The sequence below is a fragment of the Vidua chalybeata genome, chromosome Z (assembly GCF_026979565.1).
Source record: "Vidua chalybeata isolate OUT-0048 chromosome Z, bVidCha1 merged haplotype, whole genome shotgun sequence".
Lineage (NCBI taxonomy): Eukaryota > Metazoa > Chordata > Aves > Passeriformes > Viduidae > Vidua > Vidua chalybeata.
In genome coordinates this window covers 39071168-39095274 of record NC_071570.1, presented here as the reverse complement: position 1 = coordinate 39095274, position 24107 = coordinate 39071168, and the positions used below count along the sequence as shown (strand labels likewise).

General features: G+C 36.3%; 1 protein-coding gene across 4 annotated transcripts in view; it reads left to right on the top strand.

Annotated features, from left to right (window-relative positions):
- The window catches only part of SLC1A3 (solute carrier family 1 member 3), a 65107-nt gene extending 42496 nt beyond the window's left edge, over positions 1-22611 (top strand). For 3 of the 4 annotated variants that reach the window (XM_053932355.1, XM_053932357.1, XM_053932356.1), the window contains 7 exons: positions 2342-2546; positions 4602-4644; positions 12973-13268; positions 15151-15384; positions 17144-17338; positions 18732-18866; positions 20039-22611. In XM_053932355.1, coding sequence (XP_053788330.1) covers positions 2342-2546; positions 4602-4644; positions 12973-13268; positions 15151-15384; positions 17144-17338; positions 18732-18866; positions 20039-20243 — 1313 coding nt within the window. In that variant the 3' untranslated portion in view covers positions 20244-22611. Of the gene's footprint in view, positions 1-2341; positions 2547-3918; positions 3978-4601; positions 4645-12972; positions 13269-15150; positions 15385-17143; positions 17339-18731; positions 18867-20038 lie in introns of those variants that run through there. The other variant, XM_053932358.1, reaches the window with a different exon arrangement.
- The last annotated feature ends 1496 nt before the right edge of the window (positions 22612-24107 follow it).

The window sequence follows — 24107 nt, the reverse complement described above, 5'->3', positions numbered from 1 at the left end:
ACAGGCAGGTGTGCCTGCAAATCCTCTTAAGAATGACAGTGCTCATCCTCTGGTCCTGAATATATTATCTGTAAAGGGCAGAGTACTGGGAACTGACTGATTCAAAATCTCTGCATTTCCAAACATTCCTACTAAACTGTACAGGTTAACTGTTGTGCTCAAGTTGTAAAAAGCATGAACTGTTGTGCTCAAGTTGTAAAAAGTTGTAAAAAGTTTCAAAATTGTGTTATCCAAAATGAAAAAATAGATAGACCATTGTTGCTACTTCAGAAAGAAAAAGTAAGAACAGAAAAAAACCAATTAAAACATATAAAAATGTAATTGATTGGACTAGTATGTAAACATTCATTTTTCACTTTGTAAGTTGTTTTATTTTAAGTTTCATATTAATACTTTAAAAATAAAATTTGTAACAAATGCTGTCTGAGATACGTGCTGTGCAGTTCAATAACAGATCTGAAATTCTCCAAGAATTATTAACTTTATTTCTTTTATTGGCTAACGGTATTAGCATTATTTCATACTTACATTACTTGAGGGCTCTAAAAAAACCAATCTTCCATCCACAAATAAGAGGGTTACAGGACTTCCCGTTTGTGAAATTAAAAATGTTATTTGTAACTTGCTAGTGTTTACCATTTTTCTCACAGCATTTCAAATCATAAATGTAAATATACAATGAATATAATAATCCAGTTCTGCAGATGGGAAAGCTGAGTAGAGAAATGAAGGATCAAATTCTTCAAATGTTGGATTTCCATGCTCAGTTTCTTGCTGTACACTTTGTTCTTCCACTACAATGGCACACACATAAACCAAGCAATTCAGTGTGTGAATCTAATGATGTCCGTTCGCAGCTCCTTTTGTGGGTACAAATCTTACAGACTTTAATGGTCTCTGCCAAAAGGGCAGAAAATGAAAAAATCTGAACTGAAAGGGTAAGTATGAAACATGTGATTGGTTTTATACTTTGAAGATTTGATCAGAGCCTGGGACACATCCTTGGTCTCAGCCACATCAGGGCTGAATGCTTTCACATCAGGACTAGAATGCTTTCACTGTAGTGCCAAGAGAATGTATCTCCTCCTTGAGAAGACAGACTGAAGTATTATATGTCTACAATAATTTTAAAAAGTTTTAGTTTTGCCAGGCCATGATTTGAGTTTCCATATTATTTATATTCCTGCAGTCCTCTTGCCTTATATTAAATGCTTTGTCCTCTGAGACAGACACCCAAAGCAGAAGTTAGTCAACTTTTTTTTATATTTTATATGTTCAAAGGTGGCATCCATATAAATGTGTAGACAGTCTTTGGAAGTATGGATTAGGCAATTCCATATAGGAGGAGACAATAAAGCTAAAAGATCCTTTCCTAACCCCTTTTTTCATTCTACACTTTGAAAGCTTGATTGCAACAAGAAGCATGAACACTGCTTTGAGGCAGATAGCACAGCCCTCCTGATGGAGAATGGGCAAATATTGAGGAGAAGGAGCAGTGGGACATTTTAAGGAGAAGAACCATCAGACTTAGCTGCATCTGCTGGAAAGAGAAAGAGCATTTCCATTTCTGACAGCCCTTATGAGACATTCCTTCTCAGAGACTCAGAATTCTTTCCTTGGCAGAGCTGCACCTTCTATTAAAAAACACATTGCAGCTATTTATCAGGGCAATCTGATGAACAAACACTATAGAAGATGCCCTAGGGAGCACCCTAATATTCACAGTAGATCCAAATAGACACAAGAATTAGGATTAATGTTACAAGTTCTGCAAAGTTTGTGAAAGACTTTAAAGGCTTATTCACACAATGGTAAGGATTTTCTGAAACAGACTAGCAGCATTTAATCTGTTGTAAACTCCTATGGCTTGGGACAGAGGTAATCTGAGGTTGCCCATTGGGGATTAAAGAAAACTCTTCATACATATTAATTGTTGCAAACATTATCAACATTACTTAAGAATACTCACTTTTCTATCTTATAATTAAAAATTATGTGTAGCATATTTTTCAGACTATGGTAACTACATTAATAAGAAACCAGGAATTGTCTCACTGGAATATAGGGAGTGCCACACTGCATCAGATCAATAATCTTTACTTTTAATGAAGTGTTAAGAAAGCACAGAAAGCTGTAACTCTTTTAATAGAAAATTATATAACAAGAGGCGGGATGGGAAGACAGTGGCAGTAATGAGCTGCAAAAGAGGGACATCTTGCCTTGGGTAGCTTTAAGTGTGGTCATCAAAACTGTTCCTACAGAACTATTTTCATCATGCTTAAATTCATACTCTTTACTTACAGTTGTATCAGGTGAATGCCATTGTGCTTAAATTCACTAGGAATTGCTGCCCTGGATAGTAAAGCCTCAGGGAAGATGGGAGTCCGAGCAGTAGTCTACTACATGAGCACTACCATCATTGCTGTGCTGATTGGCATAATCATTGTGGTCATCATCCACCCCGGGAAAGGTACGAAGGAAAACATGCACAGAGAAGGCAAAATTGTGCAAGTGACAGCAGCAGATGCTTTTCTTGATTTAATCAGGTATGGCTATGATATTGCACATTTTTGGTACCACTAGCTATGACAGTAATGTTGGTTTAACAGAGAACAAAAGTAGAGAATTTTAAACAGTGAATGCATAAAGTTGCCAAATTTCTTTCAACTGTGTGATAACAATATCTCTAACCCTTACAATGCTAAAAAGGGATACATGGATTTATTTCCAAATCAAGATGTTGCAGGGGAAGAAATTGCTTTTAATACTGAAAGGAAGACTCTTTCTTTTTCTTTCTTTCTTTCTTCTTTCTTTCTTTCTTTCTTTCTTTCTTTCTTTTCTTTCTTTCTTTCTTTCTTTCTTTCTTTCTTTCTTTCTTTCTTTCTTTCTTTCTTTCTTTCTTTCTTTCTTCTTTCTTTCTTTCTTCTTTCTTTTCTTTCTTTCTTTCTTTCTTTCTTTCTTTCTTTCTTTCTTTCTTTCTTTCTTTCTTCCTTCCTTCCTTCCTTCCTTCCTTCCTTCCTTCCTTCCTTCCTTCCTTCCTTCCTTCCTTCCTTCCTTCCTTCCTTCCTTCCTTCCTTCCTTCCTTCCTTCCTTCCTTCCTTCCTTCCTTCCTTCCTTCCTTCCTTCCTTCCTTCCTTCCTTCCTTCCTTCCTTCCTTCCTTCCTTCCTTCCTTCCTTCCTTCCTTCCTTCCTTCCTTCCTTCCTTCCTTCCTTCCTTCCTTCCTTCCTTCCTTCCTTCCTTCCTTCCTTCCTTCCTTCCTTCCTTCCTTCCTTCCTTCCTTCCTTCCTTCCTTCCTTCCTTCCTTCCTTCCTTCCTTCCTTCCTTCCTTCCTTCCTTCCTTCCTTCCTTCCTTCCTTCCTTTCTTCCTTTCTTCCTTTCTTCCTTCCTCCCTCCCTCCCGAACTTCCTTCCTTCCAAACTTACTTCCTTCCTTCCTCCCTTCCTTCCTCCCTTCCTTCCTCCCTCCCTCCCTCCCACGAAAAAATACTTCTGTTCTGCTATCTGCGTAGGTCTTTTTTCCTCCTTGCATAGTACAGAAGTTATTACCAAATTCCTCCCCTTTTCTTCCAACTTGAAACAATTTTCTCACTCCACTTGAACCCCTGATTTACTTACTTATTTTACTTTTGAATAGTAGCCACCAATCTGGGTGCATCTACTCAATTTATTCAATTATATGAATGGGAAATAACTTCCAGGAACAGGCAAGTTAAATGCTTGAGACAGAGGGCACAGACATAAAATCTTGTTTTTTCTTTGTTCAGAGAATCTGCAGTACCTCTTTTACAGAGCTAATATGTCACAGATATATTCCAGGGATTAGGGAAGCTGAGGTTTTGAACTCAGGAGCTTTTCCACAGGTAAAACCATCAAAATTTTGTGTTCCACTAACCCATTTGGAGAACTCGGAAACACGGAGAAAGGCCTCCAAGGATCACACTGCCAGAAAGGGGGACTACAGAAACCTCCATGAAGAGGTTTGCACTCAGATTCCTCAAGATCTATTCAGTTAGGCTGCTTCTAAATCCCTCAGAAATGCACAAAACAAAGGAGAACAAACAAACAAACCCCTATCTGCAACAAATGTTGCAGACATAAAACCACACACATGTATGTATTATTATTATAGAATACTCAAACTTCAGAAAGATTTGGGGTGTAGCCACAAGAAGACTAAATCAAGTGATAAATATCATTAAGTACTAGACTACATAAATGCAAAAATTGTTTGAGAACTCAAAATATATTAAATATTATTAAGTTATTGGATTCATAATGCATTAATAAGTACAAAATTTAAAGTAAGCCCATAGAGCTTTGTACATTTAGTAATTTAGCTAATATACTTCTCCATAACCATACCTGCTATACAATATTGAATACAGAGATTCTAATTGCCAGGAACTATCCAATCCTAGATTTCATCCTGGTAAAGCTTACCAGGCCAATGCTACATGCAAAGCTCTACTCACTGTATATATGATTACATATTATTCTTAGGATTCCTCAAAAATTAGCTGTCCAATTCTTTTATTAGCTGTGTCCTTAGTAAAGGAATCATTATCACATTATTCTCATATTATTTTCTTTCTCTTTCACAGAAATATGTTCCCTCCAAATCTGGTGGAAGCTTGTTTTAAACAGGTAATTTTTTTTTAAATTCCAAATAAAACATGAAGAAGTAAGAAATTAAATGTAACCATATTTACCTTAGGAATATCATGTTCTTGTACTTACATCAGAAACATAACCTACATTTGCTGCTGTCGAAAACAAAAATCCTTGAACTAAAGCAACCAAATCTATGCTTTGTTTTCAATCATATTGAGACAAAAGTATTTGCTATGAGAAGTGAAGAAAACAGAGTTTGGCAAATAAAAAAAATTCTTTTTTCAAAATGTCAAATCCACAAGTTGACAGCAAGGTTCATTAAGGTGAATTCAGGATCTGGTTTTCTAAAACAGTGTTATGTTAAACTGGGAAATACTGAGATTTTCACCATCTGTGCAAAGACTGGAAGATTTTCAGGGATGCCATATGACAAATATGCATAGGCTGGAAACAGAAGAAAGAGGTTTGTGGACATTAACAGAAAAAGCAAATGAAGATCTTCCTGTCCCCTACAGTAGAAGTCCTTAGGAGCACTTTTTTTACATTGCTTCTCAAAATCCTCTATCATTAGTTTGGTCTTAATCTTAGCTGTTCTATGGAGAAAATAAGAGTTCCATTGTTTTTTTAAAAAGGAGGACATTTGCGATTCAGTGAAACCTAAAATGTGTCTTTCCATAATCTAATTGCTTCATGTTGACCTCACAGATAATCTTGAGCTGATACTATTTACCAGTTACTGCTGTAGCAATAAAAAAAGCTGAAATGTGGAGGTCAAGAAGAGCATAAAGTATAAACTTTCCAAAATCCAGCTGACTTACATCTTGCAAAAAAAATGAAAAGAAATTGTAGCATTATCTTTAGCTGTATAAACAGAAACCAATAAAAAGGAGTCACTTTCTGCTAAAGATTTCTAGATAAAAGATTAAAAAACAAACTAGACCCAGGTCCAAATGCCATGCCTCTGTCTTCAGCAAGGATGTTGATGAACTCAGTACAGAAATGCAGAAGAGAAGTATAGAAATGCAAAGTCTGTATCTAAACTAGAAATAAATTCAAAGAATGTAGTGTAATAAAGTACAGGAATGATATTATCTTTATCTCAAAATAATGAAATAATTAGGGCATAAAGTTACAGATGTAGCACCAAGTATTTTTCATAAATCTCTCAAGCTTGGATGTTATTATCTAGAGCTCTTGAAAGCAATCAAAGTGTCTTCCAGATTGCAGTTTCAAAAAGATTTCGGAAACTATTTAAGCAGATAACAGACCATTAGTTCAATCTCTCTTTTAATGAAGGATATAAATGCCTTAAAGGGAAAAGTAGAAACTTCATAATAAACAAAAAAGTAAAATTCATAAAACAAACCTACTACCAAACCCACAAAGGTTTCGGAAACATAAATTGTACCATCTTTCTTCCATAATATTGCTTATTTCCTCTTTCTTTATTTAAATTTTTTTTTGTTGTTGTTTTTGTTGGTTTTGTTTGGAGCTTTTTATTTTCTTTTTTTGAGGGGGGGTTTGACTTTGGAGAAAAAGTAGTTTTTAAGATGACAAAAGTGAAATAGTTGAGTAGGGGACTGTAAGAATTTTTAAAATTGTGGAGATAGCAATGGAAGTTGCTGAAAGACTGGGAGTATATCAGTTGATATTTTTATGAATGACATTGCCAAAAGATGCACACAGTTAAGTTTACAGATGACAGGAAAGTCCAAGCAGTTTGTGTTGAGATATCAAAAAAAAAAAAGCCAAAAAAGGTGATAAAGACCCTGGCACAACACAATACTGTAAAGTCAAAGCAACAAAACGACTCAGCTCTTGCACATGTTGGCATGTTTGGTTACCTCCTAGTAGCTCTCCAACACATGTGAAGTAAAAATTTAGAAGTTAACAGTAATTTCTGCTTTGACATAGCAAATTATCATCAAAAATACCAAAAATGTTCAATTCAGCTCTTGGATATACATTAAGTGACAGAACATTAAGACATGAATTAAGGCCAGAGGATTGTGACCATTTAGAAAACTGAGCATATTCATTTTTTTCCATTCATAGATTAGTGCAAAATGAACATAGTGAAGAGAGGAGTTGCTGGAATTATCAAAAGAGCACAACATATAGAGCAAAAAAAAAATACTGAGAAACTAGTCAAGTACAAAAAGAAAGTGGGAACAGAGCTAAATGAGATAAAAATATACAAAAATAAATGGAAATCACTATTGCCAAATTTAAACTGGAAATTAGTGATGCTTTTAACCCTACACAACTTAAAAGTTGAATTCCTGAAAACATCTTCATTTAGGACGTACAGGAACACTTCAGAAGCTATCCAATTAAAAAAATTTCCACTTTAAAAAATTCTTTTGATGGTATTCTACTGTAACAGAAAACCTGGTTTGGTAACTAGCATTTCTAAACCTATGTCCTTAATTAAAGATGTCCTGTAGATTATGTTAACATTTAAGTATCTTGTATTTCTCATGTGCTTTAAAGCTTAAGGGAGTTTCTAAAAAAACAATCTAGAAAAACAGGACATATTTAGCAAAAGTTTTTACTGACTTTCAGCAGCAACTGAAAGTACCAGGATTTACTGAAGTACCAAGATTTTAAATTTGTCATACCATTACTTTTTGAACTTGGTACCAAACAATAGATTTTTACATAAAAGTTATTTTGCTGTAGCAGATTTGTTAAAAAAGATCTTAGCTTACAAGTATGTGTAATTTTCTTAGGTATCCAGATGATTTTGTACATCTGACCCCACAATTTTCTTACCAAAAGTTTCCATCCATTATTTCATATGTTTCTCAGAAGATTTATGAAGAGGAATGAGCCATCTGGCACAAATCTGTTTATGTAACACCATGTTTGATGGTCAGAGCACAGTACTTCTCATAGCTGTCCATACTCAACAGTTTAACACTATCCCACAGCTTTACACACCTGGAAATCATCACTGGAATATGCACTGCAAATTTAAATCACATCTTTGGATAGATCAGATGTGCACATTATGTCTTACAGCATCCTTAGGCAGGTTTCCTTCCTAGTTTGTATTGGAAGCCATTGGAAGGTGCCAAATGAAATGGAGAGCATAACCAAAGTGGTAGAGATTTTAAGTGGAGTTGGCAATGTTTTTATATGGTTGCTGCTGGGAGACAAAGAGTCCTGGAGGAAGACTGGAACCTTAGGACTTATCTAGGACATATCTTCCTAAATTTTCTAATGTTCCTCTTTCAGTTGTTTGGTCCTTTGGATTCCCTTTCCTGTTTCTTCCCAACAAGACTGTGAGGCAAAGCTGCCTACCCATTCTTTTACTTCCCCTCATCCTCCTTCTTTTCCCAGATATTTACCTTTTTCCACTTGATTGTCATGAATTTTCAAATATGATGGAAAGTGATTATGTTCCCTCAGGATCCTGGGATGCATTTTTTTCATGTCCTGTACACCTCCATTCAGTTTCATTAGGTGATTCCAAACTTTTGATAAAAGTGGGAGGGGCTTGGCTCCTCCAAATTCCACCTGGAGATTCAGGGACTTGAGAGATATGGAGAGATATGCCAGATAATGAAGACTGAGACAAAGAACTCATTGGGTACCTCAGCCTTCTCAGACTGATTGTTAAACAGTAGAGTATTAATCTAAATAACATTTTATTATTAATCTAAATAATGTTTTCTGATGATGGTTGTTTTCATATGACCTGTCACGACATTCACTATGCACAGTTCACATAAGGATTTTGTGATTCTTATGAGTAACAAGAGAATCTGAATAGATTGACTGCAGGTGAATATTCCACACTTACCTAAAATTAGATTACTTTTTTCAAATTTTTCTCTATGCCCTTGCATTCACCCCAGTTTAGGGATATCTAAAGAAATCTTTGGGTTTACCTTTCAGCTCTGGCCACTCTCTGTTCATTTCTTCTTCTTTGCTAAATTAAAAAATGCTGTCTAGCCTGGGGCTGAGCAGTAGTGAGCAGTCTGCTTGTTAAGCAGATACTGCTTCTTAGCTGCTTGTTCTTTGTGATGTGCTCTGGGGGTGTATCAAAGGGCAGAAGAAACACAAGCAAACTTGCAAAATCAAGAGAAACAGAATCAATCTGAAAATTTGGCAAGGGTCATTCTGGTGTGAATAGGTGCCAGTTGAAGCTTTAAAAACTGCATCTGATGACTGCATTTCTTCTGAGATACTTTTAATTACATATTCTTGTCATTATCAAGGGACCTGTAAGTGTTAATCACACATCCAGAAATGAATACTAATTAATATATGGTGTCTATTGCTCATGATAATTTGAGGTAGTTAAGATATATTATGACTTGTGTCATCAGCTCTTACACAGAAAATTTAGAATGCTTTCACACATATCGATATGGAAAGCAAAGAAAAAAAAAGCAATTCAGAAGATGGAATATCTTCTTTTAATTTTTTAGGGTTGCATTTAAGCAAACTTGTAACTTTTAAAATCATTATTCACCAAATGCTGCATCATCATACAGACTTAGCACAGACAGTACTAATGACAGTATCTCAGAGTAAATTATGACAGTGAATTATGAATTTTCAGACTAGCTACCATTGCAATTACCTTTTCTGCAAGTTAAACAAATGGGATATGCAGATGCCAGGTTATAATATTGCTTCTTCAAAAGTCCTTCAATATGTCCAAGTCAAATGATGGGATATCTTGTATCACTAATAAAACCAACATAATAATCAAACTGTAAACAACTGATTCATTGCATTATTCAATACAAAACCTGTATTGTCTATTTCACAGCGAGCTAAGTTAATTAAATTTAATTTTCCAGTTGATCATTACACCATGTTTTGTAAAAAAAGTCCAGAAATGCATTATTTTTGCATTTTACTTGCAGATGTGATTGTTCATAGAAAGCTGTTCAAATTAATACATTCAAATAACATTTATCTTGCTCCTCAATTGTTCTCTGTACATGAACTTAAGGAACAAATGCGAGTATTTTGCATCTAATATCTTACCAGGCAAAAATAGGCCTCTTCCTGGAGGCCCAACAAAATCATATCCTCCTGAAATTATAGTACTTCAGTAATATTGCCTAGTCCATCACATATTATCTGTGTATGGACCTCTGTTCTCTCTTCTGAGACCCTTAAGCCTACAATGACTGGTTTATTTTGCCTAATTTCTTCTATTTCTCAAAGTTGCAAAGGAACAAGAATCAGCAGAATCACAATGTGAAATTAAACTGTCAGTTTCATCTACATTAAAAGCTGATAGCTCTGATTGCCATGAAGATAGAGATCTGCTGAAAATAGGACTATCATAAAAGTTAAAAAAAAATAACTCTTACCACCAGTTACTCTGCAGAGCAATAATAGTCAATCCTGCTATTAATTTATCTGTTTCAAAGCAGTTTCTGGCATCTTGAAGGTGGTCCTTCATCCAGTCACTTCCTATTAGCCATTGTCTTTTTCACCATTTCACACACAGAAAATATGTTTTGTGGTGATCAAGCAATCCTACGTTTTGCCTTTAATGTCATTTGAAAGAGCAATAATACGGGTAAAACTCAGCCAACATCTTACATTTTTTTTCCTCAGTGGATACATCCCTTGTGTTCCCTGTATCTGGTTTGCCTTGATTTCTTTTGCTTCACCACAAAACTTCTCATGGCTTTTGATAGACCACTTTGTGCATAAGACAGACCCACAGCAGACATATCCATAGGCATCTCCTGGTGCTCAGTCAGCTATAATGGAAGAAATAGCAGCTCAAGGAAATATTCCAGTGGAACTAAAGTTGCTCTGGTTTCTGTTGCTTAGATTAACACTTTGAATCTCACTCTAAAAAAGCAGTTTCTCCCCTGCTCTGGAAGGGGTTCCAGAAAGCCTATTCTCCGTAGTAATATTTCTGAATACTTAAGTCTGATTAATAAGGTGAGCAAACAGATCTCCATCTCTTTGGGCCAGTCTAGTAGCTGAAATGGAAAAGGACTTTGCTGAGTGAGTTCTTAAAATCTGTATTAAACCCTGAAAGAGACTTAAGTAATGAATTAAAAGCATGTTCCTGCTGCGGCAGAATCCCGGAATGAGTATAAAATGAAGGCATATACTTATTTACCACCTTAAATTCTTTCTAACACAGGTTTTTGAAGGTAAAATCTTCATTTGTTTGTACTTTTTCCCATACAGATCCCAACACCTTCTCAGTCCCCCACCACAATTTTGTAGCCGCATGGGCAACTCTGACATAATCTGACATGAGGGGGGCAATTCTCAGACAAGTAAAGGTCATGGTGCCTCTGACGGAAAAGTGGTTTATGACTTAGCTCATGGCCTGTTCCAACAGGCAGGCAGCACACATCCAACTCTGTCCTACATCTGTATCACACTTTTGACCTAGTCAGGTAGAAATGAGAGAAGAACCTGAGGGTAATAGAGGAGATTCAGAACCAAGTAAGTTATGATGTGCTAGGGAAAGTGGGAAATGAATAGGAAATTTTATAGGAAATTAGGCTTTAATTCCAGACCTTATTGTTCCAGAATTCATTAAACTGCTTGCTTTTCTACTTTCATCTAATCTGTGCCTGCAAATGCAAAATAGTTACAGAATTTGCATTAAGGGGTTTGCACCTAAGATTTTTTTCCTATTGAAAAACAGCAATAAAAATAGAAACGTAACAATTACCACACCTGGAGACAAGGAAAGAGAATAAGATAGGGAACAGGAAAGGGAAAGAGAAAAAGAGAAAACGAGAAGGAAAAGAGTGATATAAAGTGTTAGGCAGTATTTTAACATTCCTGACAAGACAGAATAAAACCACTTTAATGAGCACTTGCATTATTTTTCCATTTACACTTTAATGCCCTTATGTTACTTAAAGGGACAACCCCATCCCTTCTTTGGTTGTGTAGTTCCTGTCTCTGTGTTCTTCCCTCTCTGACATTTCAACAGCCAGTGAGAGCTGGTTCACTTCCCCAGGCTTTAACCAAAGTATGGTGACATTTTTTCCTTGGTGAGATTTCTGCCACTTCAAAAAGTAAAATTGTCTCACTAAGAGATCAAACAAGAATTATCACAGGTTGGATGTGAGTGGGTGAGGCAGTGGAACTGGGCTTTCCCATGTCAGCCAACTGCTCATATAGCTCTCAGCTGACTTCTGTACAGCCCAAATCTTAAAAGATTTTAGCAAATTTTATTCAAAACTCAAGAGTATCTGACCTTCATGAATCTTGGTTCTGCTATATGTTATTCAGGAACCTTCCATAAACATCCAGTTACCAGGTTTTATTTGACATTCTCTCAGAGCCTTTATGTCTTAGAGCCTTTAGCGGGGTACCTCAAATATGTGGAAGGAGTGCATAAAACTAACCAGTTGCAAAAAGTAATGTTAAATCAGGCTAGTGTTGAAAGATGATGATACTCAGGTCTCCCATCTTGGTCATAATTGCTTCATTTCACTCAAGTACTTCTGAAGTGTTCAACAGGTCTCCAGATATCAGTAAAGATGCTTGGAGCTTTCCTGGTAGTTCAGGAAAAAAAAAATTCCAAAGTTGTTGAATAACCTCAACACCAGCATTCTGCTCCTTCAATGGATTCATTAGCATCCTGAGACACTTGAGGAACATACTAGTGATATTTAGTATACTTTGTGTTCAACAGAATTTAACTGGGACAAAGCTGCGGGGCTTTTTGAGCCCAGATAAAATTACTCAGTCTGTAAATTTCTCTTTGGAAAAACACTAGGGGATGAAAGAAACACAGTGAAAAACATTGGGTTGTTTTCAAAGCAGACATTTAGGACCATATTGAGATTTAGGAATTTAATTGTCTGTTCCATAAAGGAACCATTTAAAGTATAACACTTTCTCTAATTAAAAAATGTGGTGACCTGTACTGCACAGTAAACTAATGGCTTTGTCATAACAAAAGAAAAAAGAGGTATGTTATATTTAAGTTAGCTTCAGTCTTATTTCTTTTAGTACAAAAAGATGAAGAAATAAAGGAAGTCCAGAGTACAAGAAAATACTCTCACTAGCCAAAAAAGGACTATAAACATTTGGAATTTTATTGTTAGGAAAAATAGCAATTTATGTAAAACACAAATTAAAAATCAATAGTTCTGTTACAGAATATAAGAGCATAACAAATTTGTATCTTTGACTTCAGTCTATTTATGAGAAAATTATTTCTAGAAGCTAAAGCTGAAGACTTAGCTTTTGAAGTTAGTAGGATTTTTGTTGCTTTCAGGAAAACCAAGCATTCATCATAGTACATTTTTCCTAGATAAATAATAATTTAATTTGTGATTTTAGCCTTTGTTTGATATGATTCACCAAATTTCTATCTTTCTTTTATTTTCGTTTTAACAGTTCAAAACCAACTACGAGAAGAGAAAGTTTAAAGTAGCTATTCCATCCAATGACACATCCACAGTGACTTCCATAATAAGCAATGTGTCAGAAGCAATGGAAGCTCTCACCCGAATGAAAGAGGAAATAGTTCCTGTTCCAGGTTCTGTGAATGGAGTGAATGCCCTTGGCTTGGTGGTGTTCTCAATAAGCTTTGGCCTGGTGATTGGGAGCATGAGGGAGCAAGGTCAGGCATTGAAAGACTTCTTTGATAGCCTTAATGAGGCTATCATGAGATTGGTAGCTCTAATCATGTGGTAAGTGCCTCTTCGATAAATTCCTTTTTAAGCTACTAACATTATTTTTTCATCACAGTTTGGCACTGAGTAGCAAAAATCTATTTGGCAGAAAGTCAGACAATAAGATTGTGTCTACCTTGGAACTTTTTTCATGAGCTGTAACTCTCTGTGACCATAATCTGCCCAAACATAGCAACTCTTTCAGTGGGTTTCCCTTTTGACCCATAATCTTATTTCTACACAGCAAGACCTTGTTATCATAATTTTCCAACACAGTTGGTTCCTGTAGTTGTGGGGTGTACATGTACATCCTTGCATTGTAGCTGCGCTGCTCATGCACACACACATACACCTGCTTTCGTTATTGTGTTCACTAGGTAGATAAAATAAATACCTTTTCCCTGAAGGTATGAAATCTTTTCAAAAATTAAGATTCATTATTCTCCAGGTAGAAGGTTAACTAAGAAATTATATCTTGTTGCCTTCTTTACTACAGGAAAAAGCCATTCCAAGAGTTTATTCAGGAGCACACATATATACTGTCATATTAGATACGAAACCAAAATTAAGTATATTTCTTCCATTAACTAAAATCTTTTCCCCTTCACAAGCATATTTAAAATGTTAAAGCAGTGGATTCAGATAAAATTCCACATGGATTTGATGATGTAAAGGGCAGTTGAGATACAGTGGATGGATTTTGCTCTGTGGTATCTTACTGTGAGAAGACAAGTGGACATTTATAGGAGTAGGACTGTACCTAAATTACTGCTGCAGCAGAATTATGTTTGAGTTTTATGCTCAGCAGCACCAGCTATTTCTTCACCTCCAGCTGTGCTTTCTGATAGGCAAAAGCAGTTCATCTCACCTGTGCTGCCAACATTTGGCATACAGATTTCTTCATGTCTTCATGGTGATAAATATATTATCCAATGTCCCACTGGATGAAATGTAACATAGCCAGAATTGATGCCTGGAAAATAGACAGACTTTCCCACAAACATTAGAGTAAATATAAAAGCAAATCTTTAGTTGAAATCTTTCAGGTGCGCAATATGACAAAAGTCACACGTGGTATATTAATTCTACCATTTTTATATGGTTAGTCATTATTATACTTAATCATACACTGTCCAATTAAAAGGTTAGTTTGTTAGATAATTGTTCCTGGGGTCCTGGTCCCACTGGAAGCGGTCCAGAGTTTACTTTTGCCCCACTTTTGATATGTCTGGTCCAGATTCTGGTTGGAAAACAGAATGTCCTTGTACTCTTTTTGGAATAAAACTAAACAATATTTAGGAATGCATTCATAAGGTTAGCTTTTTGTTCCTAAATGTAGGGAAGAAAGGTAGGAAAAATACTAGAAGCTATAGCCAAAGTTGCAAAGCTGCAAATATGTGAAAAATAAAAAAAGCTAAAAATCTTAGGCATCAGAAGCAGCTTGAAATCTTCAGAAGTTATCAGGCTTCTGTGTGGGTTCCTTCCCCAACAACATGGGAAACAACACTGAATAGAACTGGGTGCTTGGTATAGTACACACATATGTCAGTTTAGCCTTCATTTACATGGGCAGAATTTTAACATGATTGGCTAAACTAGCTTTTATATTACACTTGAATTCCAAGGGGAATTAATTTCCCTACCTGTCCAAAAGGCATGCTGTACATCTTGAAATCCTCACCAGATGTTGAATCCACTGAATACCACCAAAAACATTCACTGCTGTGATTCAATCCAGGTTGAATTGTTAAATGTTGAAGAGTTAAATTTTTGAACTGCTCCTGAATAGGAGCATCCTAACAGTGAAATCCTACATTTATGCATATAAACACAAACAGGATGGATGGGTGGCCGAATCTCTACTTTGTTTTGTAATGTTGTTTTGATTTCTTACTTGCAGGTATGCTCCACTTGGAATTCTCTTCTTGATTGCTGGGAAAATTGTTGAGATGGAAGATATGGGTGTGATCGGTGGTCAGCTTGCCATGTACACTGTAACAGTTATCATTGGTTTGCTAATTCATGCTGTCATTGTCCTACCTCTTCTCTACTTCGTGATCACTCGTAAGAATCCATGGGTATTTATTGGAGGCTTAATCCAGGCATTAGTCACAGCTTTGGGAACATCTTCCAGGTATAACAAAATATTTTAAAGCTGTGTCTTTTTGTAGTATTACTAGTTTATGAAACAATTTTGCTTAATGTTTGGTGTTTGATATTCTAAGTAGTTTGTAATGGCCTGATAATGAAGGATAGAGCTGGCAAAGAATATGCATGGCAAAATGGAGCAGCAAACAGAAAAGTCCTGAGGGGATTCCTATTCGCAGCTGACGTATGTGCCCAAAATCCTGATAGCCAATTAGGGATACAGAACCTACAATAGAAATGCCACTTTTGCTCTTTGCAGGTGGTCAGAGTTATGTCATGTGAATTTAAAAAACTGTTTGCATATATGACAGAAAGAAACATTACAATAAAGTGTACATTTCTATACCATTTGACCTTTCATAAAACAGCATCCATTTTAGTAGATTTTAAAAATGTGTCCTAAAGACACAGGCTTTCAGTCAGATATTCTGTGATACGTAATTTGAGTCCTTGGTGTTTGAGATTATTTTGAAGTAAAAACCTAGGTTGATGTAAGACAGCATACTACAAGGGGATTTAAAAACCATTCAAAATTCAACTGTAAGATGACTGTCAGAAAAGATAGTTTTCTAACACAACCTTCCACAACCCCTTTTTATTTTTGGTTGTTATTTTACCAATATTGATAGAGTTTTCAAAGACTAAAAGTCTGCTAAGTATTTAGCAATGAAGGTTTCACTGGGATCAAGTAACCTGAAATGCTGCGTCTTGGAAAACCTCTTTACTTTGGTGTGATCAGATGTAGAGATGCAGGCCTGGCTCGGACAGTTACATTTCTTTATAGCTGTTCATATAGCGCCATGTTTTATATTTTTAGCCAAAACAACAATGATCACATGACATTTTAGCTGTTGCAAAGTATTTGTACAGCATTAAGACCTTCTCTGACTCTCATTCTGCCCCCACAGTGAGTTGAGGGGTTCACAGTGGGTTGGGAAGGCACATGGCCAGACAGATGAACCAAAGTAAATAGATATTCCATGGCACATACATCATGCTCAGCAATGAAAGAGGAAAAAGGATTTTAGGAAGGTTGGCCACATAGTACTCCAGAACTTGCTGGCCGCTGGTCCATCTGCGGGAGCAGTGCCTAAGTATCTCTTGTATTGTTTCATTTTCTTCTGCTCTTCTTTCAAACTTCTCCCACACTTACTAAACATTTTTATTCTCAACCCCTCCATTTTCTTGTTCTTGCTATTCCTTTTGGTTTTTCCTATCCCATCAAGGTGTGGAGGCAAATGAGTGGCTGTGTAGTGCTTAGCTGCTGACTGGTGTTAGCCCATAGGTTGGAAAATAATGCCCTTTGCAGGGGAGCCCACAAACAAGAAGAGAAAACAAGCTTTTTACTGAAGGTTTGAAGAGTCCAATTGGTATATCTTCCATAAAACAATGCTTAAGGATGATTTAATCACAGCTCCATGAATTAAAACTGAGAAGCAGGAATTTTAAATCCTGTGCCTGGCAGAAGAACCTTTTGACAAAACACTAAACTTAAACACTTTCAGATTAGGGATTATATAGAGAATGGCAGTAATTACCGGCTGGGGAAAGTTTCCAAGAGTATTAGGAGAACCTTCTCCATTAGAAATGCATAAATTCAGTATTTGCATAAAAAACCCTCTATTCTGGTAGATCACATAAAAACTAAGACAGAACTGCCTCGTGATTATAAATACGATACTCTTCTCTTTCCCTCTTTGCAGAATTTATATAATATATTATCTTTTTTTTTCTTTTTCTTTCAGTTCTGCAACACTACCTGTTACATTTAAGTGTCTAGAAGAAATAAACGGAGTGGACAAACGAGTTACGAGATTTGTACTCCCAGTTGGTGCTACAATTAATATGGATGGAACTGCTTTATATGAGGCTTTGGCTGCAATTTTCATTGCACAGGTCAACAACTTTGATCTGAACTTTGGACAGATTATTACAATCAGGTATGGAAACCACTGTTACCTGCATTTAATAAAAACACCTTTGTGATGACCCCTTCCTGGTTTAAGTGGGATTAAACAAAAGCATCTAGACCTAAAAACAAGAATTTCTACAGTATCAGGTTATTTGTAATTTACATTTTTTAAACACAGAAGATGTATTCAGCACGTATTCTCATTTAGATAAACTTTTAGCAAAACTGTAATGTGACGCACCCATTACTGCACTTACTAAAGACAAGAAGTACAAAATTTATTTAATTTCAAATTTTTCTTTCTTAAGAACTCATGCAGCTGTTGGGACCTACAGACTTATAATGAGTACCAGGTAGTTTATAATGCATGTACAAAGCTGAAGCATAGAGTCAACACAGTTGGCTTTAGAAGAGGAAGTGTTTTCCTGGTTTCAGGAGACTATCAGGGCTACCTGTATAGGGAACAGTAATTCAGTTTTATTACATCAGCTGATGGAAATGGTGAACACAGGTTATGTTTTCAAGCACACAACCCTTCTTGTTTGAAATATAACAGCAAACAACCCACTACTTACGGCATTCAATGATAACTGATTTTTTATCACAATTTAAGGAAAAAGGGTGATGGGTACTTGTGCAGAAGAAAGGAATGGGACAAAGAAAGCAAGGGGACAAGTGGGCATTGTGGGACAAAGACACAAATCTATCACATAGGAACACTGAACGTTCAGAAATAGTGCTCCATAAAACCCACTAGTTTATTTCAATATTCATTAACCTAAGGCAAAACTCTGCCTTCACTCTCCAAGGAATGTTTTTCACTTTCATTAATACTAGAGCTGCTCCCTGGCAAACCACATGAGAAAACAAATTCTCTCTAAACCAGGTGTAAGCAAGCATATTTCTATGAAGTCGCTGGATAGTATGACTCAGGGTTTCTGGCAGCTTTCTGTTTTCTGATGCCAGAACATCAACTGCTGGAGGACAGAGAACCTGGCATGAAGTTACAGTGAGATGGACAGAGAGCAAAAGTCCTTGTGTTAGATCTGCTAGGACAGAACTACCTCCTTAGCTTTTCTTTTAACATGTTTGAGCTTGTGGAAAGAGCTTTTTTAATGGGTGGGGACATGTAACTATAATGTTTTTTTCTGGCCCTTGGCATCTAGTAGGGAATTTATCACTAACAAAATCATGTTTCAAGGTTTCTGGATAGAGATTTAGTGAAACACTTTGGATCAAGGGTCATAGTCCCCTACAGCTATAGAGTGTGATAAGGGACTAGGCTCATCTTTTTATTTACTACTGAGTAAAATGCCTTCTTGCTTTATATCTGGTTTTCAAGTTTGACTGATGATAAGGAGTGCTTTTATTACAGTTTAATTACAGAAATCAGTTAATTTTCTTGCCATCTCTCTGCACAGCATCACTGCTACAGCTGCCAGTATTGGGGCTGCAGGCATTCCTCAAGCTGGACTAGTCACCATGGTCATTGTTCTCACATCAGTAGGTTTGCCTACAGATGATATCACTCTTATCATCGCAGTGGACTGGTTCTTGTAAGTATTTTTATGGAGTAGTTAAAGGCTTAGACCATATTTAGAAGTGAAATAGTCCAGCACAGTGTGGCTATTCTACAAGATAGATCTTTTTGATCTGGAAGGCAGTTGGAAACAAGTGTTGAAAAGAATGACTATTTCTTGCTAGTAAGGTATTTTCGTAGAGCAGATAGTAAGGGGTGTTGCTTAATTATGGTTTCTTTTGCACGCGAAAGTTTACATAGAAACCTGTATTGTTCAGATACTAAGAAAACTTTCAGATACACTGTAATTAAATAAGCAAAGAATTGCTTTATTTTTATTTTTTGCAGGATGACAATGAAAACTTTTCAGTCAGTCAGACTCAGAACTGGATCAGATATAACCAATTCATCGCAGCCTTGCTGTCTAATCTAGGAAAGGTTCATCTGTCTACCCCATGAAAGTAGAAATTAAAAATAATTGTGTAGCACAATTGACAGCACAAAGTGTTGCCCTCAGTTTTTCCATTCATCTATCTGTAGAAGATGACATGCACCTTTAAATATATATACCTAGGTCCAGGAAATAAATGAAAGCAACACTTTTTCCAACCTCTATTTCATCTAACATCTATTATTTAGCCTTTCTGGGGCTTTTACCCTTCAATCCTCTCAAGTGATCCCTGAAAGAATTTGCCTGTGTTGTTATCAGAACATAATGTCTTCAAATTATTATCTAACTACCTGACGTAGGTGGATGCTTACCTACTGACACTACCAGTCACTCCCTGCTGGGAAGAGCCCTCCGAGAGGGATGAATTTTTGTAGTTTAATTTGAGTCATTCCTGCACAATTCCACCCTAAATTACACATCATATCTTATGGTCAGGAGACAAACAAACCTAACAAGGAAAACTCTTACTGGCTTACACGTTTAGAGGATATAAACCCAAACTCTTGATACAGAGTATCAAAATGCCTTCAAGAAGCCATATGCTCCCTTTGCCATCCTCATCACATGACCATTTCTTGCTGTGAAGTTCCTGAGAGTATGTTAATGTCTGTAGAAGAAACCATGGCATTAACAGTTCAGATAAGTGAATGTATATAAAACAGGTGACTCATCTGGTAGCTATTTGAGGGCCACTTTAACACCTAGTCTGCTTGCTTCCCTGAGCAAGGGATAGAAGTAACTCACTGCTTTTTCCCTAGGGATCGTCTTCGTACCACTACCAATGTCTTGGGAGACTCCATTGGAGCAGGAATTGTTGAACATTTATCACGACATGAGCTGAAGAACAGGGATGCTGAGATGGGTAATTCCGTGATAGAGGAGAATGAAATGAAGAAACCATACCAACTGATCGCACAAGAAAATGAGAATGAGAAACCAGTAGATAGTGAAACCAAGATGTAGGCTAGAGAAAGCGTGAGTTCAACACTACAAGTGTGGGAAAACACACACTTTTTCCAGCGATTTATATCTTGAATTCACCAACTTCATCTATTCCTTGATCTCTCCCTTTATGCTCGCACTGGAAAGAATTAATGAAAATATATTCCAAACTAGCAGTGATCATGGTATATGTTGGCTTCCCACTTAAAAAAAAATTAACAGGCAACAACACTGGTCCTGCTAGACATATGCTAACTGGGGATAAAAAAAGAGATTGTGTATATGTTACTCAGTCCTGTGAATCTTTTTTTTTTCTTTTTTTTTATGAACTGGAAAGTAAAAACAGATAACGGAGCCTGAAAATGGTTTTATTTTTTTAAATACCTGTTGCAAAATTCCTAACACCTATAAACACACAATCAACACTTCTAACTTGATAACTGCATCCAGCTAAGTAAATTAACAGGACTTTTGCTATTTTATCTGATTTTTTTTTCTCTAGTGTTATATTATTGTTCAAATACTAGCAGGAAAATAAAAAGCAGGAGATTAATTGAGGGGATAAAAAGGGGGAAGATATATAAATAAGAAAAGAAAATACCCCCAAATCAGCACTTTTACCAGCTGAGATGAAATATTTCTGAGAAAGTTATTTTATCTAGACAGTTTTTTGAATTAGATTCAGCTGATCTTTATAAAAATTTAGCCTAGTTGGCTCCCACTGACTCGCAAACATTTACATATGCATGTATATACTTCCGATCTGGATTTGCTCCCTTAATTTCAACATCACAACCCAGTTAAACAATCTCTGTGTGTGTCTGTAGGAGCAAGGCCCTGGTCTGGGACAGAAAATGTGTCTTCATCTCTGTTTGGATAAAAAAATTTGCACGCACTGGATGCACTAATGAGCTACTTAATAAGCAATTATAAGAAGGCAGTGCCAGCCTTCTACCAAAGGTGCAGAGGGTGAGATGTTCAGCTCCTAAATGGGCTGCATTCTGAATCTGAATCCCTGAGACCAGCAGAGGTTTTCTGACTGGAAACCTCCCAAATTCTTGATCCACTAATAAATTACAGAGGTATGAACTGGATTTACATTTTGCCATCTGGAGAAGGCTCCCTATCTTAATGTGAAGTTTTTCATTCCTAGACAGCTTACCAGTAGCACCAGAAAAAGAAGATAAAAGCCTTTAGAAAATAAAATGAATGGATGCTTTTGTATTTTATTAGGAAAAGATATGCAAATTGAAAAATAATAAATACTATAATATATGCTGAAGTTTTAATTAGAAAGGATTTAAAAAATTAAATATTGTAGGTAATTTTCAGGGAATAGATAAGGAAAGAATAAAAAAAAGAAAACATTGCACTTGTAATTCAGTGGCTTTTTGGTTCAAGATTATTCCCTGAAAAAGCCCTTTTCTAGAAATAAAAATTAGGTACTTTTCCTTTTGCCTTACATTATTAGAGAGGTTAAACCAGAAAGTTTTATAATGCAGATGCAGTTGGGAGCAAGAAAAGCTATAAATGGACAGGCACAATAATTTTCAATTATCTGTTTTATTGAAATATTCAGTTTTCTTCTTTGTTGGTCCCCTTGCCGAAATAATTCTGATGACAGAAATGAAGGATCCCTTTGCATTGTCCCAGCTGCCATTCCAAAAACATTCAATATGTTGCATCTGTCACTTAAAGTCCATTAGTAAAATATACAATAACTGTAGTGAAAATGTCAGCGTGCTGGTCAAAGATAAACCTTTTCCTAGGCAAGATTGGTTTTTTGGGGACTAAAAATTCCTGTCAATCTTCTCCAGTTGAGTCATTTAGAAAATATGAGCAAGAACTCTCAAGTGAATGAAGTGAACAGGGTTTAATATAGGTTACTGAGCATCAAACAAAGAAAGCTCTAAATGAACGACTGAAAGAAAATATGGGGGGTTTTTTTTTGGTTTTGGTTTTATTTTGTTGTTTTTTTGTTTTGTTTTTTTTTTTTCTTGCTAACAGAATGCAAATCTAGGATACAGACAGGCATTTTCTGATATATAATTAGAGGTATTTTTATATAGATACTGTATTCAGAATGTGTGTATAAACATTAACAGTAGAATTTATGGCATAACATTTTAAATTTTTGTAAGATTTTGTTGGGAAATACATTGCAAAGACAATGTAAAAGGCTGTCTTTCTATGACATCAGCTAAGAAAAATGTATTGTGTCACAAAGAATGTGATCTTTTTTATACTAACTTTATTTCTTATGGAAATCAGGTATTATAGAAAGATTCCCTTCCCCATCCCTCATCGGTTCTGCATCAGTATGCACCCAAGAGTGGATTGATAAACATTACTTTGTAGATGTATTTTCAATAAAAATAGTTTTACATTACTGCTCTTATTGTGATTTAGTTTTTTTTCAAAGGCTGTGTAATACAAGCTTCACACAAACTCAGAGATGAGGAACTCATAGAATGGGATTCAGGGATTACAGGCCATTTTGTACAGCAGGGTTTTGAACAGGGCTTCCCCACTACAAATACAAATACTTACTTAGTTTCATGATCAAAAATAAAGAAGTAAAGGGTGGGAGGCAGAAACATTAAGAATTAAAAGAACAGGTGTTTACCCACCAAAGTTTATTCAAATTCAAGTATATAAATGCATATTAACATCTGCAAAATTTTAAAAAACAAACCAAAAAACAACAATAACAACAAAAGGATTATTAGATGATCCAAACCCCAAATTCAGCTTTGTAACATTAACACCTTCTGAAACAATCCACTGTTATGCCCATGAAAGCAGTTTATGATGCCGGGTTCATTTGGCAAAATCTACAGCTAGCAGTTATCATCTAATAGAAGTGAGTATCTCATAAGAGGCACTGGAAAGGTATAAAAGATACAAGCTGAATCACTTGCATCTGGGAAGTTGTGTTGTTTGGAGTAAATGGAGACAGCAGGGAGAAGTCCTGCCTTCCTGAACATACATCACCAAAACACCAAACAATGACCTCTACAAATATGTCTGTAGGGTGTTAAGTGTAAACAAATTTTGTGAAAGAAATTGGAGATGAAAAAAGTTCAGAGAAGGCATGGTGTTACAAGGCACATGAACATAACTTTTAACAATTTTATTTCTAGTTACCTGCATTTTCATTCACCCAGTCCAGGTAAGTATCTTTGTGTCTTTGGGACAACTGTCATGAAGGAAAAAGTGTAAAGAAAGAGGGCTAGTTTATCACAGAATCATTTAGGTTGGAAAATACCTGCAAGATCATTGAGTCTAACCTTTGACTGATCAACACTTTGTCAACTAGACCATGGCACTGAGTGCCATGTCCATCCTTTTCCTGAATGCCTCCAGAGATGATGACTCCAACATCTCCCTGGGCAGCCTGTTCCAATGCCTGACAACCCTTCCTGTGAAGAAATAAATTCTTCCTAATGTCCAACCTGAACCTCTCCCTGGCTCAGCTTGAAGCCGTTTCCTCTCATCCTGTCACTTGTCCCTTGGGAGAAGAGATGAAACCATGTCCTGGCTACTCTCAACTTTCAGGGAGTTGCAGAGAGTGATAAGATTCCCCTTGAGCTGCCTCTTCTCTGAATAAATACCCTCAGCTCCTTCAGACACTCTTCACATGGCTTGCACTCCAGACCCTTCCCCAGCTCCACTGCCCTTTTCTGGACATGCTCCAGCATTTCACTTGGAGATATTTGTGGCACAGTGGCCTTGCTTACTCTTCCGTGCCTTCATGCAGAAGTGTCATCTCTGGTATTTAATAATTTTTCAGCAGTATTTTCATTTAGAAGTTGCAGAACACAACAGCATTGCCATTCTTGGGCAAGAATTCATGTCTATGTAACAGTGTGTGGCCGGTAAAAA